At 48.1% G+C, this 20702-nt stretch overlaps 3 protein-coding genes across 3 annotated transcripts; 1 reads left to right on the top strand and 2 right to left on the bottom strand.

Annotated features, from left to right (window-relative positions):
- Positions 1 to 1209: 1209 nt before the first annotated feature.
- Positions 1210 to 2176, bottom strand: LOC100822281 (cysteine-rich repeat secretory protein 38). The gene has a single exon (XM_014899008.2). It carries the CDS (start codon positions 2148 to 2150, stop codon positions 1332 to 1334), a length of 819 nt encoding a protein of 272 aa, XP_014754494.2. The 5' UTR covers positions 2151 to 2176; the 3' UTR covers positions 1210 to 1331.
- Positions 2177 to 4587: 2411 nt separating this feature from the next.
- Positions 4588 to 6014, bottom strand: LOC100821973 (lichenase-2). Its single transcript, XM_010234665.2, has 2 exons — positions 5845 to 6014; positions 4588 to 5758 (listed from the first exon to the last, which is right to left on the bottom strand). The coding sequence occupies exons 1-2, from the start codon at positions 5915 to 5917 to the stop codon at positions 4812 to 4814; spliced, it is 1020 nt and encodes a 339-aa protein (XP_010232967.1). The 5' UTR covers positions 5918 to 6014; the 3' UTR covers positions 4588 to 4811.
- A 7089-nt stretch (positions 6015 to 13103) lies between these two features.
- Positions 13104 to 14320, top strand: LOC100842929 (chlorophyll a-b binding protein, chloroplastic). The gene is made up of 2 exons (XM_003562275.4): positions 13104 to 13324; positions 13448 to 14320. The coding sequence occupies exons 1-2, from the start codon at positions 13185 to 13187 to the stop codon at positions 14097 to 14099; spliced, it is 792 nt and encodes a 263-aa protein (XP_003562323.1). The 5' UTR covers positions 13104 to 13184; the 3' UTR covers positions 14100 to 14320.
- The last annotated feature ends 6382 nt before the right edge of the window (positions 14321 to 20702 follow it).

The following is a 20702-nucleotide window of genomic DNA, read 5'->3' as shown; positions in this document are numbered from 1 at the left end:
GGGTAGTCTCGAGCAACTTGACTATGACGCCACGTTACTTGCCAATTACTATTCTCCTTGCATACCTGTCACACACAAATCTGTTTGCTGCTAATTACAAGTTTGTGTATGCTTCTTTACCTGTTACTTGTACGCAAACCATATTATTCTTTTTATTTTGTCTTATATATAAGGTGTTGCTTCAATTGCTTGTATCCCCTAAAGAACATGCTACATCCATTCCTAAATATAAGTTCTTGTTTTGTCATAAGTCAAAAGTCTTACACGTTTGACCTAGTTTATAGAGGGATCTAAATTAGTTTATTGTATATCATAGTATACTCATTTGATATTGTAGATCTTAATGGTCAAAAAAAAGAAATTGTAAACTTGATCATACTTAGCACAAAGATAGCACTTCTTATATTTAGAAATGGAGGGAGCAGATGCTTATCGATGCCTACGATTTTCATAACGTCTCTCGATGCTAAACTATTGAAGTCAACTTGTAGTAGTGTAGTATTCATCCGATTTTAGGGACGATTAGGAATAGGAATTGGTATCACTAATGACGGGAATCAGAACACCATTCTGTCATTCCAGTCCGAACTGATCCATCAGCTTACACACGCATGTCATATACGGATGTACCTATAAAGTTCAGTTGAAATTTTGGTGCTCCAATTATTTTGCTATATAGTGCCTCGATCTATTAGTTATGCATTCGTAAACTCGGACAACCACAAGCAATAAATTTCTTATTTAATTTCCTTTTGTTTTTGTCCAACTTAATTCTAAGTCTCGATTTATGGTTGCTGAACTATACTATTATAAACTTACTCGATAATTTATCATGACATAATATACATGAATAAGCCAAACAATAAAAACAAAAGCGGGTGAAGCAATCATGATTATGGACTCCATCGTGGTGCCAAACGCAACGTAAAACGAGCAATTATGTATGTATGCTCTTCGTTCCTAAATATTTATCGTGGTTTTAGTGCAAATTATAACCCCACGAGTATATAGGATAGGATGCGGCCACACTCTCGGTAAATCCAGAAAAATGCCTATTCGTCCTGGTGTGACAGTATTTTGGACTGTTGGCTTAAAGTTGGTTTTCGAAGCGCACACCCTTAATTATAACCTCCATGTGTGGTCCACCATTGAAAATAGAAATGGGTCAAACTAATGAAAGTGGAGAATGTCAAAGCACTCCATCCAAAGTTGAAGCAGAAATCGCACTTTCTTGTATTTGCACGTATACACGAGAATTTGTATGAACAATATGGACATGGTAACCTCACACGTTAATTACAGCTTACAAAACAACGATTGAAGGCACCAACCTAGGAATCAAAAACCGGATACACCTCATACCGCAAGCTGCAGCTTCCACCGAATACTTGCCCTCCCTCCTTGGCGCATCCCCTCGCCGCCAGTCTACCAATAGCGGCTTCGAGGCAGAGCTTGCAGTCGCCGCCGGACAGATCCTTGGTGCACTGCGCGAGTCCGTGCAGCCTATGCTGCTTCGACCCGCCGCCCGCCTCGGCCGCGAACAGCAGCGGCGAGAGGTACGCCGTCCTCGTGAGCCTCTTCATCATGGCCGCGACTTCCCTGTCGAGATCGGCCGATGTTGTCGCTGCGCTCTGGATCACGCTGTTGCCCGCAGCTTCAGGGACGAATGTGACGTGGTCGGCGTCGACCTCGCCGAAGAACGGCTCTCCGGAGTAGCGGAGCATGCAGCCGTCGAGCCAGAGGACGGCTTCCTTCTTGGATGGGCAGAGGCGCTGGGCCTGGCCCGTCGCGGAGCGGATGCACTCGGCGCAGCTCGCCCTGGGAATGTCGCCGCGGCAGATGGCCAGGCCGTGCACGCGTTGGTCGCCGCGGCCGCCTGCCGTGCCGATGTCGAAGCCGATGGCCGGGGCCTTGGTCTCCAGGAGGGACATCAGGCTCTGGAGGTTGCTGGCGAAGGAGCTATCGGCGGCGAAGGTTCGCGAGCCGGAGCACGACGCGGCCAGAGCGTCGAGCTGGGAGCCGGTCGCCGCACGGAGGAGGAGAAGTAACGTGACCTGAAGAATCATCATGGCTGGCTTGTGATCAGTAGAAGAAACTGCAGTTGCAGAGTGTCGGTGGTTGCTGTTAAGGAGAGCAAGACTGATCCACATGTTATATAAAAGAACAGGGCAGAGCAGAGACCCAAGGAAGGGAAGAAGCAGCAAGGCGATGCGGTCTAAAACGTTGGACGTGTAGACTAGTTGCGGTTGGACCTTGACACGGTACGGTAGGTGCGCAGGTAGGTAGGATGGGCGCTTCCTGGACGAGGTCGTACCATGCGCGGTTGCCGGTTGCCTTGCCTCCACAAGCCGCCCCGCCGCCAATCAATTCGGGACGACCCTCAAACGCTGACACTGGTGGAGGCGTATTCCGCGCAACTCATGGCGCCACGTTTATACTATTCCATTGCTTTTTTTTCGTTTCCTTGACCCTGAGGGTCAACCGTGCACTTGCTTAACGGTGGCGTTGTATCTTGTGCGTCCGCCTGGTATACACCTGCAGATCCATATCTAAGAGCAACTCCAGCCACGCGACCGAGACGGACGAGTATTTGTGGTCGTTTGGATCGTGGGACGCATAGAAAAGGGCATCTGTCCGGACTCAGTCCGTTTGAGTCGAGCAGTGCTGCCAGCGGGGCGACTCATTTTGGTCTGACAAACACATCAACTCCAAAATAGTGGCAATTTCAGATACAAACACAAAGCTAATAAAATTCAAACAAATGTGCCGAATTATTACAAATCATACAATACAAATAGTATAATTAAACAAATATTGTTTCAAATATAGTTCAAACACTCAAATAAGTAGGAAATCCCTACTGGTTTCCTACATGTTGCCACATATGCTCATCGAGACTGTCGCCGGCAACTCCATATGACATCATCCGAATTGCCGCCGTGCATTTCTGATAACTGGAAAACCTAATCCTACCGCAGGCATCCGGCTTGCAAATGAAGTAATCATCGTATACGGCAACGTCTTGCATGATACGCTTGTACAGCAGCCGCCCCATCCGGTACCGGCGTTGGAACAGGTGGGCAGGAAATACTGGATTTGTGCGATGAAAGTAATCACTGAAAAGAAGAAGATGGCCGGCTTGTCTGTTGCAGGCCAGCACGTAAGCACGGCCCCTAATTGACCCCCGACGAGTTGGACGCCGGACCTGATTATGCTGACGGTACCAAAGAGCAGCACTCACCAGCCATCGCCGTCGGAGTCCTCGTCGTCGCTGTCCGTGAAGTGCTTGAAGAAGAACTCGGAGTCGCTATCGGCCATGGCGTCGCGGCGGCTGGCGGCGGCGACTGCTGTCCACGGTCTCCGCCGATGGGCGGCGAGATAGGCGCGGCAGAGAGATCGGGCGGCTGCAAAGGCAGCAGCGAGGGCGGCGGCGGCGGGGCCTAGAGCTAGGGTCTGAGGATGGAAATGGGGCGGCTTTGTGCTATGTGGCTGATGGGCGGGCCAGTATGGCGCTAGGGCGGACGAGATGACGCTCCGTCCGCGGTCCGGGTCGACGCAAACTGGTTGCCCCTGGCCTGGCCTGGTTGGGGGAACGACGGTGGCTAGGGAATGTGACGCCTTTTATGCTCATAGCTCCGTAGCCCGATGGCACTCAGTCCAAAGCCAATACGCCTAAACAAAAAACCTCGCGTGAACAGCAACAAGACCTTGGCGCTTATTGCGGGTGTTGTGCGCGGGCCGGTGAGACAAATCCAAGGGAAGCCATGCCAGCATCGCTTGGGCCGACGAGCGGAAACGAAGGGCCGCCGTGCTGCCATTTTTTCTTGATGGTGTCCAGGAACCTTCGAGCGCGAGGAAGGGTTAAGACTTTGGCAATACGGCGGGCGCTGGTCTTCCAGATTCTGCAGGCAATCAGTCAAGAGGATACGCGTGGGTGATCCACATCGATCTATTGGTACCATAAAAGGTAAAATAATCCTCACACCGATGCTGCCACAACTTGGGGCAGGATCCATCAAATCGTGGGAAATTATCCATGCGGGGAATAGCTAGTGCGGTGGTGTGGGGGAGGTGAGTTACGGCGAGAGGGAGGGGATTCGGCACGGGAGCTACGCGCACCTCTCGCCGGAGGAGGGACATATACCTCAGAAGTATCATGTACATTCCCCCGGTCAAGCTTGTCATCACCGTGCCCATGAGGGCCGATCATGTCCTCCAGCGGCGCATGCGGAGAAGACGCCGTGCGCCGTGATGTGTTGAGGACGCGATCCACCTGAATCTGTAGATCCCCCACAGATGTGAGAACTTTCTCGCTGCACCGTCGCTGGTCCTCCAACGCATCCGAGAGTGTGTTCTTCTGGTTCTCCATGATTTTGCAAACCGGTGAAGCTTTCGACCTCCATAGCTCGTCGGCGAACGACACTACAAGTCTGGTGGGGATGGGTAGGCGGTGAATTTTTTTTGTCTAGGATTGCAGCTCTGATACCAGAGTTAACACCACACAGGAGTAGCGAGATCGAGGGATTGTGCTCGCGGAATTGCTGCGGTGAATTCGAATTCACTAGAGTCTATTAAGGCATCGCCTGTTACAAGAAAGCCAAGGAGGAGGAAGGTAGGGGAAAGCTACAAAAAAAATTTGGGCAAAAGGAAAGCTACAAATAGCCAGCGACTCAGGTACGCCATTCGGCACCGCGTACACGGGCTGGAAGTTGTCGAAGCCTTGTGGGGCCGAGTCTTGCGCTCCAGTGGGCTGGTTCATCCTCCAGGCTCGCAGCTATATAGCTATCAGAAGCTCCTCTCCAAAAAGAAAGCTATGAGAACTTGATGGGGTAAACGTGCTGCATGTTGGGGTAGAAGAGGCCCCAGTGCTGCTCCACACCGGTCGCCTTCTGGTCCTCGTTGAACATGGAGAAGATGTACGTCTCAATGGCAACCGGGCGTCGCGGCGTGCCGCCGCCGACATGCTCGATGAGGCGCTGGTTGTAGACCCTCGCGTTGTCCGGCGACGCCTCCTTGTTGCCGGCCGACGGCCACCCGCTCTCGGACACCACGAGCCTCACAAGCGACCCGCCGTTGTGCCTGTCCATGGCCGCGTAGAAGGCGTCCACCGTGATGTCGAACAGGTTCTGGTACCCGTAGGCACCGTCCTGGACGACGACGCCGGGCGCGGTGAAGAGCGCGTACTTGACGTCCATGGCGCTCGTGTTCCACGCCCAGGCCAGGTATGGGTAGACGTTGGCCATGAGCGGCGCGCCCGTGCGTGCCAGGAAGGGGATCACGTGGCTCATGAAACAGTCAGCCTCGGCGGTGAAGTTCCCCGCGGAGGGAGGGCTGTACACGTGCAGGATTTCCTGCGACACAGACGTGGTGACCAGCACGGTGTGACCCAGCCCAGCGGCATCGAGCGCGTGGCGCATGTTCTCCATGGCCGGGACGAGGTGCGCCGTGAGGTTACCTGCGACCTCGTTGCCCACGACGACGTAGCGGAAGGAGACCGTGGGGTATGCTTGGGTGTTGATGTTGTCCTTGACCCACGCGGCGGCCGCGACCTTGCTGCCGGCCAGGGCAGGCAACGCGTCGTTGGGTGCCCCAATGGCGACGCTGATGTTCGTGCCACGCAGGGCGTCCAGCACGGCGTGGTCCGGCGCGTACAGGCGCATGGAGGAGATCCCGTTGGATTTGAGCATGCTCACCACGGTGCTCGGCAACGGTAGGTTGCTGCCCCTAATGCCGTAGCACACCCCGATGGATTCCACGCCTGCACAAGTAACTTCATTAGCCTTCTTAAGGAAATTGGGTGATCAAGTATCCAATGGTGAATGGAAGATGATGAGAGTGGATTACCTTTTGGGATGGAGACCAAGGCTCCGAGGAGCAATGCCATAGCAAGCATGGAGAAAACGCCTTGCCTCGCCATTTCGATCAGCCGGTCTCAAAACTCTCTCTCCCTCTCTCTATCTCTTTCTCTATCAGGTGCTTCACTTACTCAGAGTTTGAGTCTCTCTCTCTCTGAAGCAAATATCCTTGTGTTTTGCTGAGGCTGCCGCTGGATTGCACGCCCCATTTATAGGGCCGAGGAGACAGAGTTTGCGTTTGCTTGGTAGCTAAGGTTATCCGGCAGGAGTACACTACCACGTTGTATGCATTTATTCCATTACAATTACTATTAAACATATTTTCATATTGCATATATTTTGCATTAATGATGTTGATTTTTTCTACAAACTATATCAAAGTTGATAAATTTTGAGTTAAGACATCCTTAAATATGTAGACATAAAAAACAAAGAAGTAAATATTGTGCATTTAAGAAAAATATTTTTTTTTCAAAATGCACAACCTTAAATATATATAGACATAAAAAAAACAAAGGAGTAGATATTGTGCATTTAAGAATATATATATATATATATATGTTATATTTTATCTTAAATGCACAATATCTACTCCTTTGTTTTTTATGCCTATATATTTAAGGTCGTGCATTTAATTGTGTAAATATTGTGCATTTAAGAAGAAATAAACTTAAATATATAGACATAAAAAACAGAGAAGTAAATATTGCACATTTAATTCCTTGTGTTAAGTCTGGCAGTCCCACACATCACCCATTCCTGGATACTACCACACATCACCCATTCCTGGCAATGATAGTGTAATTAGGGCTACCTAATGAGCCTTTCGTTTTGTTAACAACTCGGTTTGTTAAGCTTGGATCATTCTAGGAGCAGATCATTAAGCTCATTATCGATAATGATCTAAAAGCATGGTTCGGCTCGGTTCTTTAAATACTCGCGACCACTTGTTAAGTTCGTTAACATAAATATGTGATCTATTGTTAGTGACACTACTTGGTCCTTTCTTGGTCGCTACACTCTAGTCCCTAGTGAATATCTAACGACCAATTTTGCCATTATTGTCACCAAAGGACATATCCGTGGCTACCAACAACGTATGTATAGTAACCAATGTACATACCAGTACTTTGGTTGTGATAGTTATACATATAGCTACCAAACAGCTTGGTTACCAATAGTTCGTGGCTAATGCTATGTTTATTTTTTTTTCCTTGTAGTGTATATTGCAAGCAGTAGCGGAAGCTTGCACCTAAGAGCATTTTTTATACCATTCAAAAAATAGCATTCACAAATCTCTAAGGAGCAACAAGTAGCACCCAGAAGAAGTTTGCATGTGTTAACAATTAGCTATGTGTTAACAACGTTGTCAACACCCAACAATGAGATCATTGATTCATCAGTTCGGGTTGGCAGCTGTTAGTAGCATATCTAGCATGTACCAGGCATTCAGGTGGCCTCATTGCCTTTGCGTGCCTACACATGATCCAGAAGAGCTCGAGGTCAGTTTTTTGCTTATAAGCTTGATCTCGCCAAGGCGTATGATCGTGTTGATTGGTCCTTCCCCGAACAAGCAATGAGCAGTTTAGGTTTTCCCCCGATTTGGATTAATTAGGATTACGTGATGTGTCAAGACTGTTAAATACCGTGTGTGGTTGAATGGGGATCTGCTGTAGGCCTTCCAACCCACCAGAGGTCTGTGACAAGGAGACCCACTATCGCCTTATCTCTTTTTGTTCATGGCAGACGGTCTTTTGCTCCTTTTACAGAATGAAATCAACAACGGACGCATCTAGAAGCTCCACATTTGCCGAAGCCTGGGTATTTCTCATCTTCTTTTCACCGATGACAGCCTCATTTTCTTTAAAGCCAATGCTGACCTGGCTCAGACGATCAAACACTTGCTGAATTGTTATGAGGAAGGGGCAGGTCAGATGCTCAGTCCAAATAAATGCACAATCTTGATGGGTAACAAGTGCAGCCTGCATAACACCAATGTGGTGATGAATATTTTGGTGGTACATTCGCCAAGTTTTGAAGAGAAATATTTGAGCCTTCCAGTTCCCGAGGGTCGCATGAAAGACAAAAAGTTTCAGTCCATCAAAGATAAAATTACTAAGCGTTGTTCAGATTGGTGTGAAAAATATTTATCCAGTGAGGTAAGGAGGTTCTTATCAAGTCTGTCATTCAGGCAATGCCGACCTATGGAATGAGTATCTTTAAGTTCTCTCCTAACCTCTGTTGACATCTCACATTCGTCTCGTGATTTCTGGTGGGGAGACGAAACTAATCAGAAGAAGGTTCACTGGCTGGGCTGGGAGAAAATGATAAAACCTAAGTTGCATGGCAGCATTGGTTTCAGAGACCTCTGACGGTTCCGGACTCCCTCTACACCTGCCTTCTCAAAGCGAAATATTTTCCCAACGGAGAGCTCGCCGATACGGTGTTTATTAAGAACACTTCGGTCTGCTGGCAGGGTATCATGCATGGGCTTGAGTTGCTTAAGAAGGGACTGATTTTGAGGATTGGTAAGGGCAATAGGGTTCAAATTTGGCGGGACAACTGGATTCCCCGTGGCACTGCAAGTCCCTAGCAGAGCAAGTCAGTCGAGACTCCGGCATGTGGCAGGTCTTATTGATCAGGACAACCGAGTTTGGAATGAGCAGGTCATCCGCAACATGTTCCATGATTTTGATACAGAGGAAATTCTTAAGACCCGTATCCCTGAACAACAAATGGATGACTTCATCGCTTGGCATCATGAAAAATCTGGAGTTTTTAATGTACGCAGTGCTTACAGGCTTGCTTTGAACCCTTTCAACCTCAAGCTGCAGCTTGCTAACACCGGTAATAGCACAAGGTCTGACGGAAGACACAGCCTCAGGTTCCACCCAAAATCAAGGTGTTTGGTTGGAAGTTAGCCACAATTTCCCTTGCTGTGCAAACTAATCACCACCATCGCTTCAAAAACATCCACGAGACTTGCACCATGTGTGGCATGGAGCCTGAAGATGGATTTCATGCCGCTGCCACCTGAAACTGGTATTCGCTACTTTGGGCGCGATTGGGTTTTGGTGTTACTCGATCAGGTGAATGAGGACTCCCGTACCAAACTCCTATTCATATGGTGGCGAGCGTGCATCTCCGGAATGATATCATCTTTGCGAAAGGAGATGCATCGATCCAACCTTCGGCACAATTTCTTTTCAATTATGCAAACTCCATGATGACAATTAAGGATAAGATGCTGGAACCTGATCTTGAAGGAAAATCGTGTAGTACAACCCGAGCAGAGGAACATGCAACTGTCCAGCCTTGTCCACCTTCGGCCTGGAGACCACCAGACACGGGATGGCTCAAACTCAACGTGAATGCTAGCTTTTCGTCGGGCGTGAACATTGTTACTTGGGGTGCGGTTCTCCTTGATCAATGTTGAAGTGTATAAGTGGATTGCCTAGCCCTTCCCATCAGATCGATCTTTTGGTTGCATTGGCTAGCGCATGAAGTTTGACATGGTATCAAAGCCAAATGTCTCATGTTAAAGTCATGGCTTTCACAATTTATATTAAAAATTGATGTTACCTCTCCGTCCATATGTTGACCTCTTGAGCCACCATACTTCTGAGTTTACATGTGTTAACTTATCTTCCCCGTCACACGTGAGGCGGGGTGTTGAAGCGTATAAGTGGATTGCTTATTTTCATCAGATCGATCGTTTGGTTGCGTTGGCTAGCGCATGAAGATTGACAATGAACATGGCACCGTAATTCTGTCAGCTTGGGACGCCATTGCTCGTTGTCCTAATGCAGAGATGGCTGAGGGTGTGGCTTGTCTTCAGGGCCTCAAGATAGCCAGGCAACACTCCTCGGCACCTTTGATTGTTGAAAGCGATTGCGTCTCCTTCATTCAGGCTCTTTACTCCTTGGCGGATAATCGGTCTTCAAGATGCTCAATGGTGGTTGACATTCCACAGGTCACTACTTTTGATCCTGGCATTCGCTTCGTTTTTACTAAAAGAGAGAACAATTATGTGGCTCATGAGCTAGCTAGCTACTGCAGTAAGGTGTGCACTGGAGGTGTGTTGAGTAATTCCGTGCTGTCCTGCGTGGTTATGAATGATTGTATGAATCTTGGTTCTTAATTAACATACACTACCTTTTTTTCAAAACTTGTAAAAATAATTATAGGGACAACTCAAATTAGAGCAATACATTGAACTGCATTCAGCAACAAGAACAAAACAAAAAGAAATCTGAATATTAAATAGGGAGTAACATGGTCTCAATATTTATATTGTCTAAGGTAGTAGGGAAATAGAGTACTTCTATACTACAAGTTTCTGTTACTGTGTCCAACTCATACGTGATTCTAAATTTTCATATACATATATTATTCCTAAAACCTTTTCTTTCACTCAATAAGTTATCAGTGTAGATATTAATAGAACGTGAAGATGCATATATAGGCTGATCGGTACTAGTTCAATTTTAGGAAAAAGAAAAGCAAAACGCGGTTGTGTAGTACTAGTAGTTCTTATAACCGCCTTACAAAAATACTTTCTCCGTCCAACAAAGGATGTCCAAATTTGACTAAATTTGAATGCATCTATACACTAAGTCATGTCTATATACATTCAAATTTTGACAAACTTAAGACATCTTTTGTTGGACGGAGGGAGTGGTTTTTATAACTGCAACACCACAAGATCTTAGAGCATCTCCAATGGGGTCCTCCAAATTTTGCCCTCAAATGTCCTCATTTTGTCCGTTTGGAGGGCAAATAGACATATGTACGCCCTGTGTCTGCCCTCGTCACCCAACGGCAAGTCCTGGCTTTCACAATTTATATTAAAAATTGTTGTTACCCCCTCTGTTCATGTATTGGCCTCTTGAACCACCATACCTCTGAGTTTACACGTGTTGACTTGTCTTCCCGTCACACGTGAGGGGGGCGGGGTGTTGAAGTGTATAAGTGAATTGTCTAGAGTTTCCATCAGACCGGTCTTTTGATTACGTTGGCTAGCGGATGAAGCTTGACCCTGCTGTTCGTCCCTGCATGTGCTCCTGGACTGAACGCCGGCGCCGCTTTGGTACTGCCGTCGGAGGACGAGGTCCGGGCGAATCTCCACAGCCTGCGGATGCTTTCTGCAGTGGCGCGACCTTGTGGAGCTTGCCCAGGCAGAGCAGTTCGTTCGCGGAAGGACCCGCGGCGGAGCGGCGGCGGTCGAGACAGCGCCGGTCGGATTCGGCGCCGCCCAGAGAGAAGAGATGGTGAGGAGAAGTCAGAGGAAGAGAGATCGAGAGAGGGAGCAGAGAAAGCAGGGAGAGGGAGGTAGACGTAAAGCGGCGATTCTACCGGCACCGCTATGTAGTGGTGCCGGCACAAGCTGGCACGTGGTGGTGGGCCGACCCACCTTAGTATTATATTTTGTTACGAGTCAATGGTACATGATATGGGTCAATGGTATATGGATTGGTATATGCTATGTGAATGATATTTTCCTTGGTATTAGTCAATGATATATGATATCAGTCAATGTATGTGGTTCAATACATGGTGTCAGTAAATGATATATGATATATTTTATTGGTATATGGTATAAGATGCCATGTGTCAGCGCATGACTGGTTCCTTCAGCACATAGTCTTTGAATTCGCATGCAGCACATGACCTCTGTCATTATTCGCATGCAACACATGACTTCTTCCGGCTCCACTATGTGCGGAGGGGGGAGAGAGAGAGAGAGAGAGAGAGGGAGAGGAAGAAGGACTGGAATCTCTGCTTTTTGTGAGATCGGGCCGGATAAGAAGTGAGTGTGTGTCCGGTCTCCGGACACCCCAAACCTCCCCAAATTTGGGGCCAATTTGAGGATGGGGACGGACAAAGAGGAAATTTTGTCCGTTTTGGGGATGCCATTCGGGAATGATTTTGAGAACAAAATATCCATATCCCCCAAAGAGACATTTGGGATAGCTTTTGGGAGACCCCATTGGAGATGCTCAGTATCCACCAATCTTCAGGTTAAAATTAGCCAAATCTCTCTTTTTTGGTATAAAAAAATTAACCAAATCGCATGGAACAATGAAACTGAAGCCAAACAAAAACACACATTATACTCAAAAGAAATTAGACGGTTTAGATCGGACGTTGCTATATCTAATTTGCCTGATTTAAGCAAAAAAGGCTTAGATCTAAGTTGACGAATCAGAGCCATTAGATTAATATTTAGATCTCACTTTGCTCTCTTTTTTCAGGGAAAGCTTCAGTCACTCTTGAGTCTCGAGCACACCACTCCCTCTTGGCCTCTTCTATAGTGTGCCGAAGAAAAAAACTGGCTCGCCAAAAGCACATGGCACGATGTTGGCCGCTATCGCCACCACATGCGCACCGCCTGCTGCCGCCTCCAACACATGGCCGTGCCGTCGCCGCCGCAGCCACTGGTGCAGCGCCATGGATAGGAGAGAGAGAGAGAGAGAGCATCACCATGGAGAGGAGAGAGAGGCGTGAAAACATGGAGCGGCAATGCAGCACCATGGAGAGGAGAGAGAGACGCCTAACATGGAGCAGCACCATGGGGGGGAGAGAGAGAGAGGGGCAGAGAGAGAGAGAGGCGCTTGAGGTTGGGGAAGAAGGAAAATGAGGAGTGGGACTCAGCAGCAGTCAGAAGGCAGTTTTCACTATGTGGTGTCGGGCACGAATCTCGAGGCACAGCGGACGGATGGGATAAGAGGAGCAGTATGATCCAGTGTAAAAAATCTTTTTTTTTTCATCATCCTTTGCAAATTTTAAAGCACAAATCATATCCAACGGCCGAAAAATCAACTTATCTCTAACTAAAAATCTGACAACCTAGAACTAACAAAACCGTAATATCTTTATCCAGCGGAGCAAGGTAAGAACATCTGCGAGAGGTTCAATCACCTCGCATCACCAGGTCGATCAGTGAGATGAAAACTGGTGGGTGGTGTCGTTTGATTTTGTCACGGTTTCACCGGATCTAGGCAAGTATTGTACCGTGATAAAATGAAACAGAGCACATATGTGCATATATGGTCGGGATAGTGTAGGATGTGGGCGATGCGATCTTGGGCTCCAGGTGGCGGCCGACGAGTGGTCGCGTGGAGGGGGATGGATACCGCGCCATATCCAGAGGCGAAGCAGCAGCCAATTGGGTCGCGGGGACGTGTCTCGCCGCGCGTCCACCAGCTTCGCCCCGCGCCTCTCAGGCGCCGTATAAAGATCCACCTCCCCGAGCCGGGCATCCTCACTCAAACAACACCAGCCACCAGCTCATCTCTCACTGACCTTACCACTTGAATTGGGATCGAAATGGCCGCGTCGGCGCTGCACCAGACCACCAGCTTCCTCGGCACCGCCCCACGCCGCGATGACCTCGTCCGCAGCGTCGGCGACTTCGGCGGCCGCATCACCATGCGCCGGACTGTCAAGAGCGCACCCCAGAGCATCTGGTAAGTATATCTTTTTCTTCGTCCAAAGCTACATTTCTATGTACTACATGCATCAAGTACCGCGCAATTGGCTTCGCCTGAATGAAATTAATGGTGATGAAATGACCGTGCGTGTATATATAGGTACGGCCCTGACCGTCCCAAGTACCTGGGCCCGTTCTCCGAGCAGACGCCGTCGTACCTGACCGGCGAGTTCCCCGGTGACTACGGCTGGGACACCGCGGGGTTGTCAGCTGACCCAGAGACGTTCGCCAAGAACAGGGAGCTCGAGGTGATCCACTCTCGTTGGGCGATGCTTGGCGCGCTCGGGTGCGTGTTCCCGGAGATCCTCTCCAAGAATGGTGTCAAGTTCGGCGAGGCGGTGTGGTTCAAGGCCGGCTCGCAGATCTTCTCCGAGGGCGGCCTGGACTACCTGGGCAACCCTAACCTCGTGCACGCGCAGAGCATCCTCGCCATTTGGGCATGCCAAGTTGTGCTCATGGGCTTCATCGAGGGTTACCGTGTTGGTGGAGGCCCTCTCGGTGAGGGGCTCGACAAGATCTACCCCGGTGGCGCCTTTGACCCCCTCGGTCTCGCCGACGACCCAGACACCGCCGCTGAGCTCAAGGTCAAGGAGCTCAAGAACGGCCGCCTCGCCATGTTCTCCATGTTTGGATTCTTCGTGCAGGCCATCGTCACGGGCAAGGGACCCGTCGAGAACCTCTTCGACCACGTCGCCGACCCAGTCAACAACAATGCATGGGCCTTTGCTACCAACTTCGCCCCCGGGAGCTAAATGAGAATTAGCAGCTAGCTGTAGTATATATCGGTCCATCCATCGGACGATCGATATATGCATGCATGTGTACTTGTACGCCGTAGATCAACTTGTACCTTTGTCTAGTTATGTGTTGATTTGTACCATGGTGGAGTGAACCCCGCGCAATGTAATTAAGCATGAGGTGCACGAGTGAATGAATGACGGAAGAATCGTGAATCGTGTGTACCATTAGTCAATCCAATCATCCACTGATCGTACCAGAGCACGGTGTGTCGATGTGTTCCGCTAATTCAAGTTGTCAACTACACATGCACGCGCGATTGCGCCCACATGACACGACAAGCTGTCAAACCAGGCCATAGCGCCGGCATCCTCCTCTCAAGCAAACACCATTCTTACTTCTCCGGTTCCAGGCTTCCAGCCATGGTATTAAGGGTGGTGGCGGACTGGCCTTAGTGCCCCGCGTGTTTTCTCGTGTGAGTTCAAGGAAAGTCTGATCTTAGTGTTTCGCCCAAATTGTATCTGTGACTGTGGTGTCGTCCGCGAATGCCTGAATAATGGTTGTCAGATAAAGAAATGGAGTCATGTAAAAACAGGTTGGCATGCAAATTATCTCAAAGCATTTGGATTCAAATTTTTATTCATGGAGATACGAATCCAAATCTGAAGTTTCATTTTTTTTAGAGGCAACATTTTTTTGGAGCATATTTGAGAGGCCACATCTGAAGTTTCAAAGCCCCGAGAAAAAAAAAGAGAGGTGTTCAGCTCGAGTATTTGGGCCAAGAGACCAGAGACGGACTAGTTAAGCCTTATTACGGAGTACGTTTTCTTCTCTGCCCATTTTCCAGCACTGGGCCTAAGAGTACTATCCTCCCACAGCACGGATTCAGTTTGGACCGTGACGACGCTTGCCGCCGGATGAGAAGTTCAAGCTTCTAATCGCTCCGATATGTAACACCGCCCAGATTTGGAACCTTTGTTTTTAGCGAAGTCGGGAGGGGAGACCCCTACCTAATTTTTATAAAAACGGAACCAAGGAGTTCCAAACAGTACAAGTCCCAGGAGGATTACAACAGCCAAATTTTATAATTAAGTACCACAAGTTTGTAGGAAAAGAAAAGAAGAACAAGAAGAAAGGAACTATGCAGGCCAATCTTATATCCACCGACGAGCAGCTAACCTCTACTTGCCTTTTAAACGATGAGACCATAGCTTCAATGTCTCTGAACATTGCTTCCCAAGATAGACACGGGAATGTTGCCATCATCAAAAACCTTGTGATTTCGGGCAAGCCAAATATTCTAAAGAATAGCAGCAGCAACAGTCTCCCAACTTTGAAGAACAAGGAAAAACAGGCGATCAACCGCTGGATTGAAGATTGGCCTGATTAAATACCAATTTTTTTCTTTCTCCTTTGCTTCCTTGTGTTTGCTCTGTCCTGCCTTGTAATTATTTTCACTTTTGCCGGTTTCAGGCGCTTTGCAACTTTGAGCCTCAGGCTCCTTTTAATCAAAATTCAGGTAGGGGTCTCCCCTCCTGACTTCGTTCCAAAAAAAAACAGTCTCCCAAGCAGCCATCTTGTCAGGAGGCGCAAGTGTTATGCACCCACAGTATTAATCCCCAACAATTGAAAGAGTAAGATAGAACGTGGAAAAACCAGCCGAGATGAGTCGGAGATTCACTTGCATTGCAGCCAAAAGGACATTCATCAGTGGCAATAATCTGCTTTCTCCTAAGCACCGTTCTCACTTTAATCCTCCCTTTTATCCATAGCCAAGGAAAAACCTTTGAGTAAAGTCCATTTTTTACCTCCTCTCTTCATTTTCTTGACACAATCTACCCCATTTAAGAGAATTTCTAAAATTCTACCCCATTTAAGCAAACATTTGCCACTAATTACCCCTTTTAGTATTTTTCTCCCTAACCCAATGTTTTCTTACCGACAGGCCCCACCTTTCGGGCTGACGTGGCATGCCACGTGGACCTTGGTCGCGAACTGGCCCGGTTCAGTCCAGACTCGGGTGCTGGTTCGGTCTCAGGCTGGACATACGAGCTGGGCTCGGCGAGCTGGACCGAGCCCATGACGAGCCGGGCCAGCTCGGCCCGAGCCTGCTTCACTTTCAGCTCAAGCCGAGCTTCGAAAATGGGCTCGTTTTGCCCTCGGGCTGCTGGCTCGAGAGCTACAGTGGCAGCCCAGCCCAATATTTCGAAGCCCATGGCGAAGCCCACGACGCAACTGCCCAAGGCCGAGGGGAATTAGGGCGACGTGAACGATTCCTCGATCTGTCTCAGCCTCGTCTCTCTCCCACGACTCTCCTGGTCCGCCGCCGCTGCACAACTCCCGTCGGCCGCCGCCATGGACAACGTGCTCGTGCTAGCCGCTAGGAGCAGGTGCTGGGCGGCTCATCTCTTGCCCGCATCGGCCATATGGCCGCCATGATGCTGCGCCGCCGCCTTCAATCATGCCAACGCCGGTCTCTCCTTGTCGACCTCGGCCTGTTCTCGCCCCTCGCTGGCAACGACGGGGCCGTGGAGGTAGACGACGACAGGGTCGCAGAGGTAGAAGACGACGACGAGGTCGCAGAAGTAGACGACGGGGCCGTGGAGCTCGATGGGAACCTTCTCTGGTCGTACCACATCGTCTACGACTCCGTCGCCGGATCTCCCGCCTGCCTCCGTACACCTCTACCCTCCAGCTCGCCGAGCCAGCCCGAGCTGCGTGCCTGCCCAGCCGAGCCAGCAAAAACGGCTCGCCGGAATTTCGGGCCGAGCCAGGCTCGGCTCAGCGGAGGCGAGCTCGTGACGAGCTGGACCGAGCCGAGCCGAGCCGTTTTTGCTGGCTTATAATATAAGGCATTGTAATCTCGGTTGTTTTGGTAACAAGAAAGAGGAATAGAAGGAGAGAAAAGCTCGGCTGTGAGAGGCAGCTCGAGGCCAAAAATCTTGCTTTCCGTTTCTTGTGTGAGTTGAGAGATTTAGCTCCAACAAAATACGTAATGGTATCACTTACTATTATTCTACTAATTTGTAGGATCGGCTAGAGTCAAAGTAGCAAGTGATGATTCAAGTGATACTCGTGGTGAGGATGAGCACCTTACTCTAGCAACTCAAACAAGGGAACTTGGAGTAGTTAAGCTCAATCCCAAAATATATTCTTGTCTATGTATGTTCTAGTACCATACTTATTAAATGCTAATCCATGAATTCTAAGTCAGCACCAACTATTTTTTCTACCATATCAAGATCAAGTTGTATGCATCAGGCCTTGGTTGAGTAAACGTAGATCTCTTATTAATTACTCGTGGGGAAGGGATGGCGCCCGGAGCTCCAGATCGGACTAAGTGAACGGAGTCAGGCCACCCTCATATCTGCCATCAGTGCTTGCTGCAATGTGGCTGTGGCGATAGCCCATGGAGGAAGAAGAAGAAAGCCAAGCCCTCAGCGAACGGGAGAGTTGGGTATGGGTATCGACCCAGATACGGGGCTTGGATATGGGTTTTAGCTAGTGGGCTATCCTAACTAATATGTAGAAACGGAATTAAAAGTAGGTACCTTTTTAATTCTGGAAGGAGGGGTGTACCGAAGCATACTTCTTTTGATATTTATTTTAAACGGCAATTGAGCAACAAAATATATATGAGTGGTGCCACAAAAAGTTATATTATTGAATCCACAAACAGCGAAATTTCCAGTTAAATAATTTTAATTACAAACATATATCAGTTGTCTAATAATTATATCAAAGTTTTTTTAGGGCATAATTATATCAAAGTTAAATCCTGAAATATGGAATACGAGTGATCGAGTCTTATAAATCCTGAAAATAAGGGAGTAACAGTAGTTCGTAACTCGTAAGAAGGCGCTCGCTAGCTAATGATCAGAAGAAACAGGACAAGCTCTGGGATTGCACATACACGTACGTCCATGCATGCATGGTCAAAGAAACAGCGCCGTACCTGCCAAGTACGTAGGACACACACGATGGAAAAGAGAACCTAATGCGCCATGAGCTAACGGTTGAGATAGATATGATATACATTTGGGCAGATTGCGGAGCGTCCACATCGAGCTGTCTCACATGTACAGTGCCACACGCAGAAGCATCCCATGGTGCAACGCTAGCACCAAGCCCTACGTGCCACATTTTTATCTAGTCCGGTCTATCGATCAATCCATCCATCCATCAATTAGCGCCTTGCAAGCAATTCCTAGGTAGTCGCCAGTCCCCACCAATTACACACACATCATGCATCCTCCTCGAGCCTTGAACAAACTATCCATCACCTTTCACTTTATAATAAAGCAACAAGCTAGCTAGCTTTTGGCCGGCCGGTTAAATAAAATTTAAAAAATTACTATATATATTTATGCCTTACTTTGTGTACGACATGTGCAGGAAGCGTACGATCGATAGGGTAATTATATATAGGAACTCACATCCTGGTACAGTACTGATCAGCATGCGCGAAACTATATATGCGTACGTGCTATCCAGTGTAGTAACAAATTGCATATGGATCAGGCATATAACTGTATAACTTGTGATGATTAAGTATGTACGGAGTATGTAATTTTCTTTTCACTCGATCTTTACAGGTTTATGTTTTCTTTTACTACCTTTCTCGGCTCTATCTCGTCATGGTCAAATACATGAGAGACAGAAAGATATGCGCACAGAGATGGATCCATTAATTTCCATCTCTTTGCTGCTTTTTCTTCGTCCTCTAGCTAGCGTTTCTACCGGAGACAGTAGTGTCCGTGAAAGGAAGATGAAAAGACGATAGGAAACAAGAGGAAAGAAGAGAAAGCGAGGGACGAAAAGAGAAGAAAGAAAGAAAGAGATAAAGGCATGCACGAGAGAGGGAGCTGTGCTTTTAGGGAGCACACACCCAAACCACAACGACATATATGCATGCACACGGCATAGGTTCACAACGGCCGGCATGCAGTGCGCGGGTGATCGAGACGTGAGAGGGCACGCGAGAAATGCTCTGGCAGGTGCACGCATGCCATTTGCGTCCATCCAGTCCACGACAAGGGAATGTTCATCGAGCCGCCCATAAATTACTGCCCCATACTGATCTTCCTTCTCGGCCACTTCAACACATACCCACACTCTCTTTCTCTCTCTCTGATTAAATTAGTTTTTCTCCCTCGCTCTCTTCGCGTTGTTCTTGGGCATTACTAGTAGATTATTACTAGCTGTTCGATTGTTATTGACTCCACACGTTGTTCCATGCAAAGATAACAGAGAAGAGCCACTATCGTGTTGGAGCCAGGGAACGGAAGCGACGTGCAAGGTTAAAAATGGACCATGTAAATTAGACACGTACGTACGTACGTACGGTTAGAACCATCTCCGCTAGTCGGAACTGAATAACACTTCTTTTCTGTGGGTTGAAAATTAGTTTTTTTCAAAACCGGCCGATCAAGTTGCACACATCTTGCAACTTAAGTAGCTGCCGCATACACATTCGGGAGCACACACGATCGATCTCAACTGCCGCATGCAGTTGTGCAAGAAAAAAAAACTGGACCATTCATCGATGCCCCGTGAGCATGCATGCATGCAACAAAACTCCACGACAGATGCAACTTTTCAGTAAGCAACCAAATCGCGTGGATGAGTAGATAATTCGCAAATCACGCCAGCGCGCAGACGCACAGTTGCGCGCCTTATGTTTAGAAATTCGGGTGAAAATTTTGACGCCCTCAATAAAAACACGGAGGGAGTACAGATAATTGTGACTTTGTATTTGTAAACCTTTACTTGTACACAAATTTTAAGATATGCAACAATTCAATTTTTATTGGATTAGAAATAACACTCAAAATCATCATTGACTAGAAATAACACTCAAACTTGTACCCGAATTTTTATTGTACCGGAATCTGTGAGGAGCATGTTGGTCGTCTACTCGGTATGGACACGCTACATGGATTTAACTTCCACAAGGGTTTGCACGTCGAGTGATAATCTCATGATCCATTGACCGTGTTCCCCAGCAATCAAAACCTTCAAACGCATGCTAAAACCTAGGGGAGTTACAATTCAAAGAACACCATGAAAAATATAAAAATAAAGTCCAATCACCGGACCTCCAAAGAAGCTCAAGTCAAATAATGCTGCTTCTCTTTTAGGGGGCGAAATAATGCTTGGTGCTGCAGACATCCGACGGGTTAGAGTTTGGGTATTTTGACCTCAGCAATAACCTGTAGTAATAGGTGGAGGGAAGAGTATTTGTTTTTCCCATGCATCCATCTGGCTGTTTAGACGATTAGAGCAGTGTTTAGAGAAAGAAAAGGCGAGAAAAGAAGCTCAGAGCAGCAGCACACCGTCTCCCCTTGCTGCAGCATGCAGCACTGCACCAGGACAGCAGAGAGGACGGGAAAGGGAAAAACCGAGGGAGGAGACAGACAGGGCACAATCATGCCCACCCCCACGACACGATTCCCACCTACGGAAACCGCACAACAGCAAGCGTCCAATGCCAGTTTCCTTGGACTCTCCCACGTACCCTTCTCTCACCTGCTGCACGTCTCGGCTCTCTTTCTCGGGCAACGTGACATTCTCCCCTCCCAGATTCTCCCACCTAGTATAGAGTATTTTTCTGTACC

This window comes from Brachypodium distachyon, chromosome 1, assembly GCF_000005505.3.
Source record: "Brachypodium distachyon strain Bd21 chromosome 1, Brachypodium_distachyon_v3.0, whole genome shotgun sequence".
NCBI lineage: Eukaryota > Viridiplantae > Streptophyta > Magnoliopsida > Poales > Poaceae > Brachypodium > Brachypodium distachyon.
This window is presented reverse-complemented; position numbering and strand designations above follow the sequence as displayed.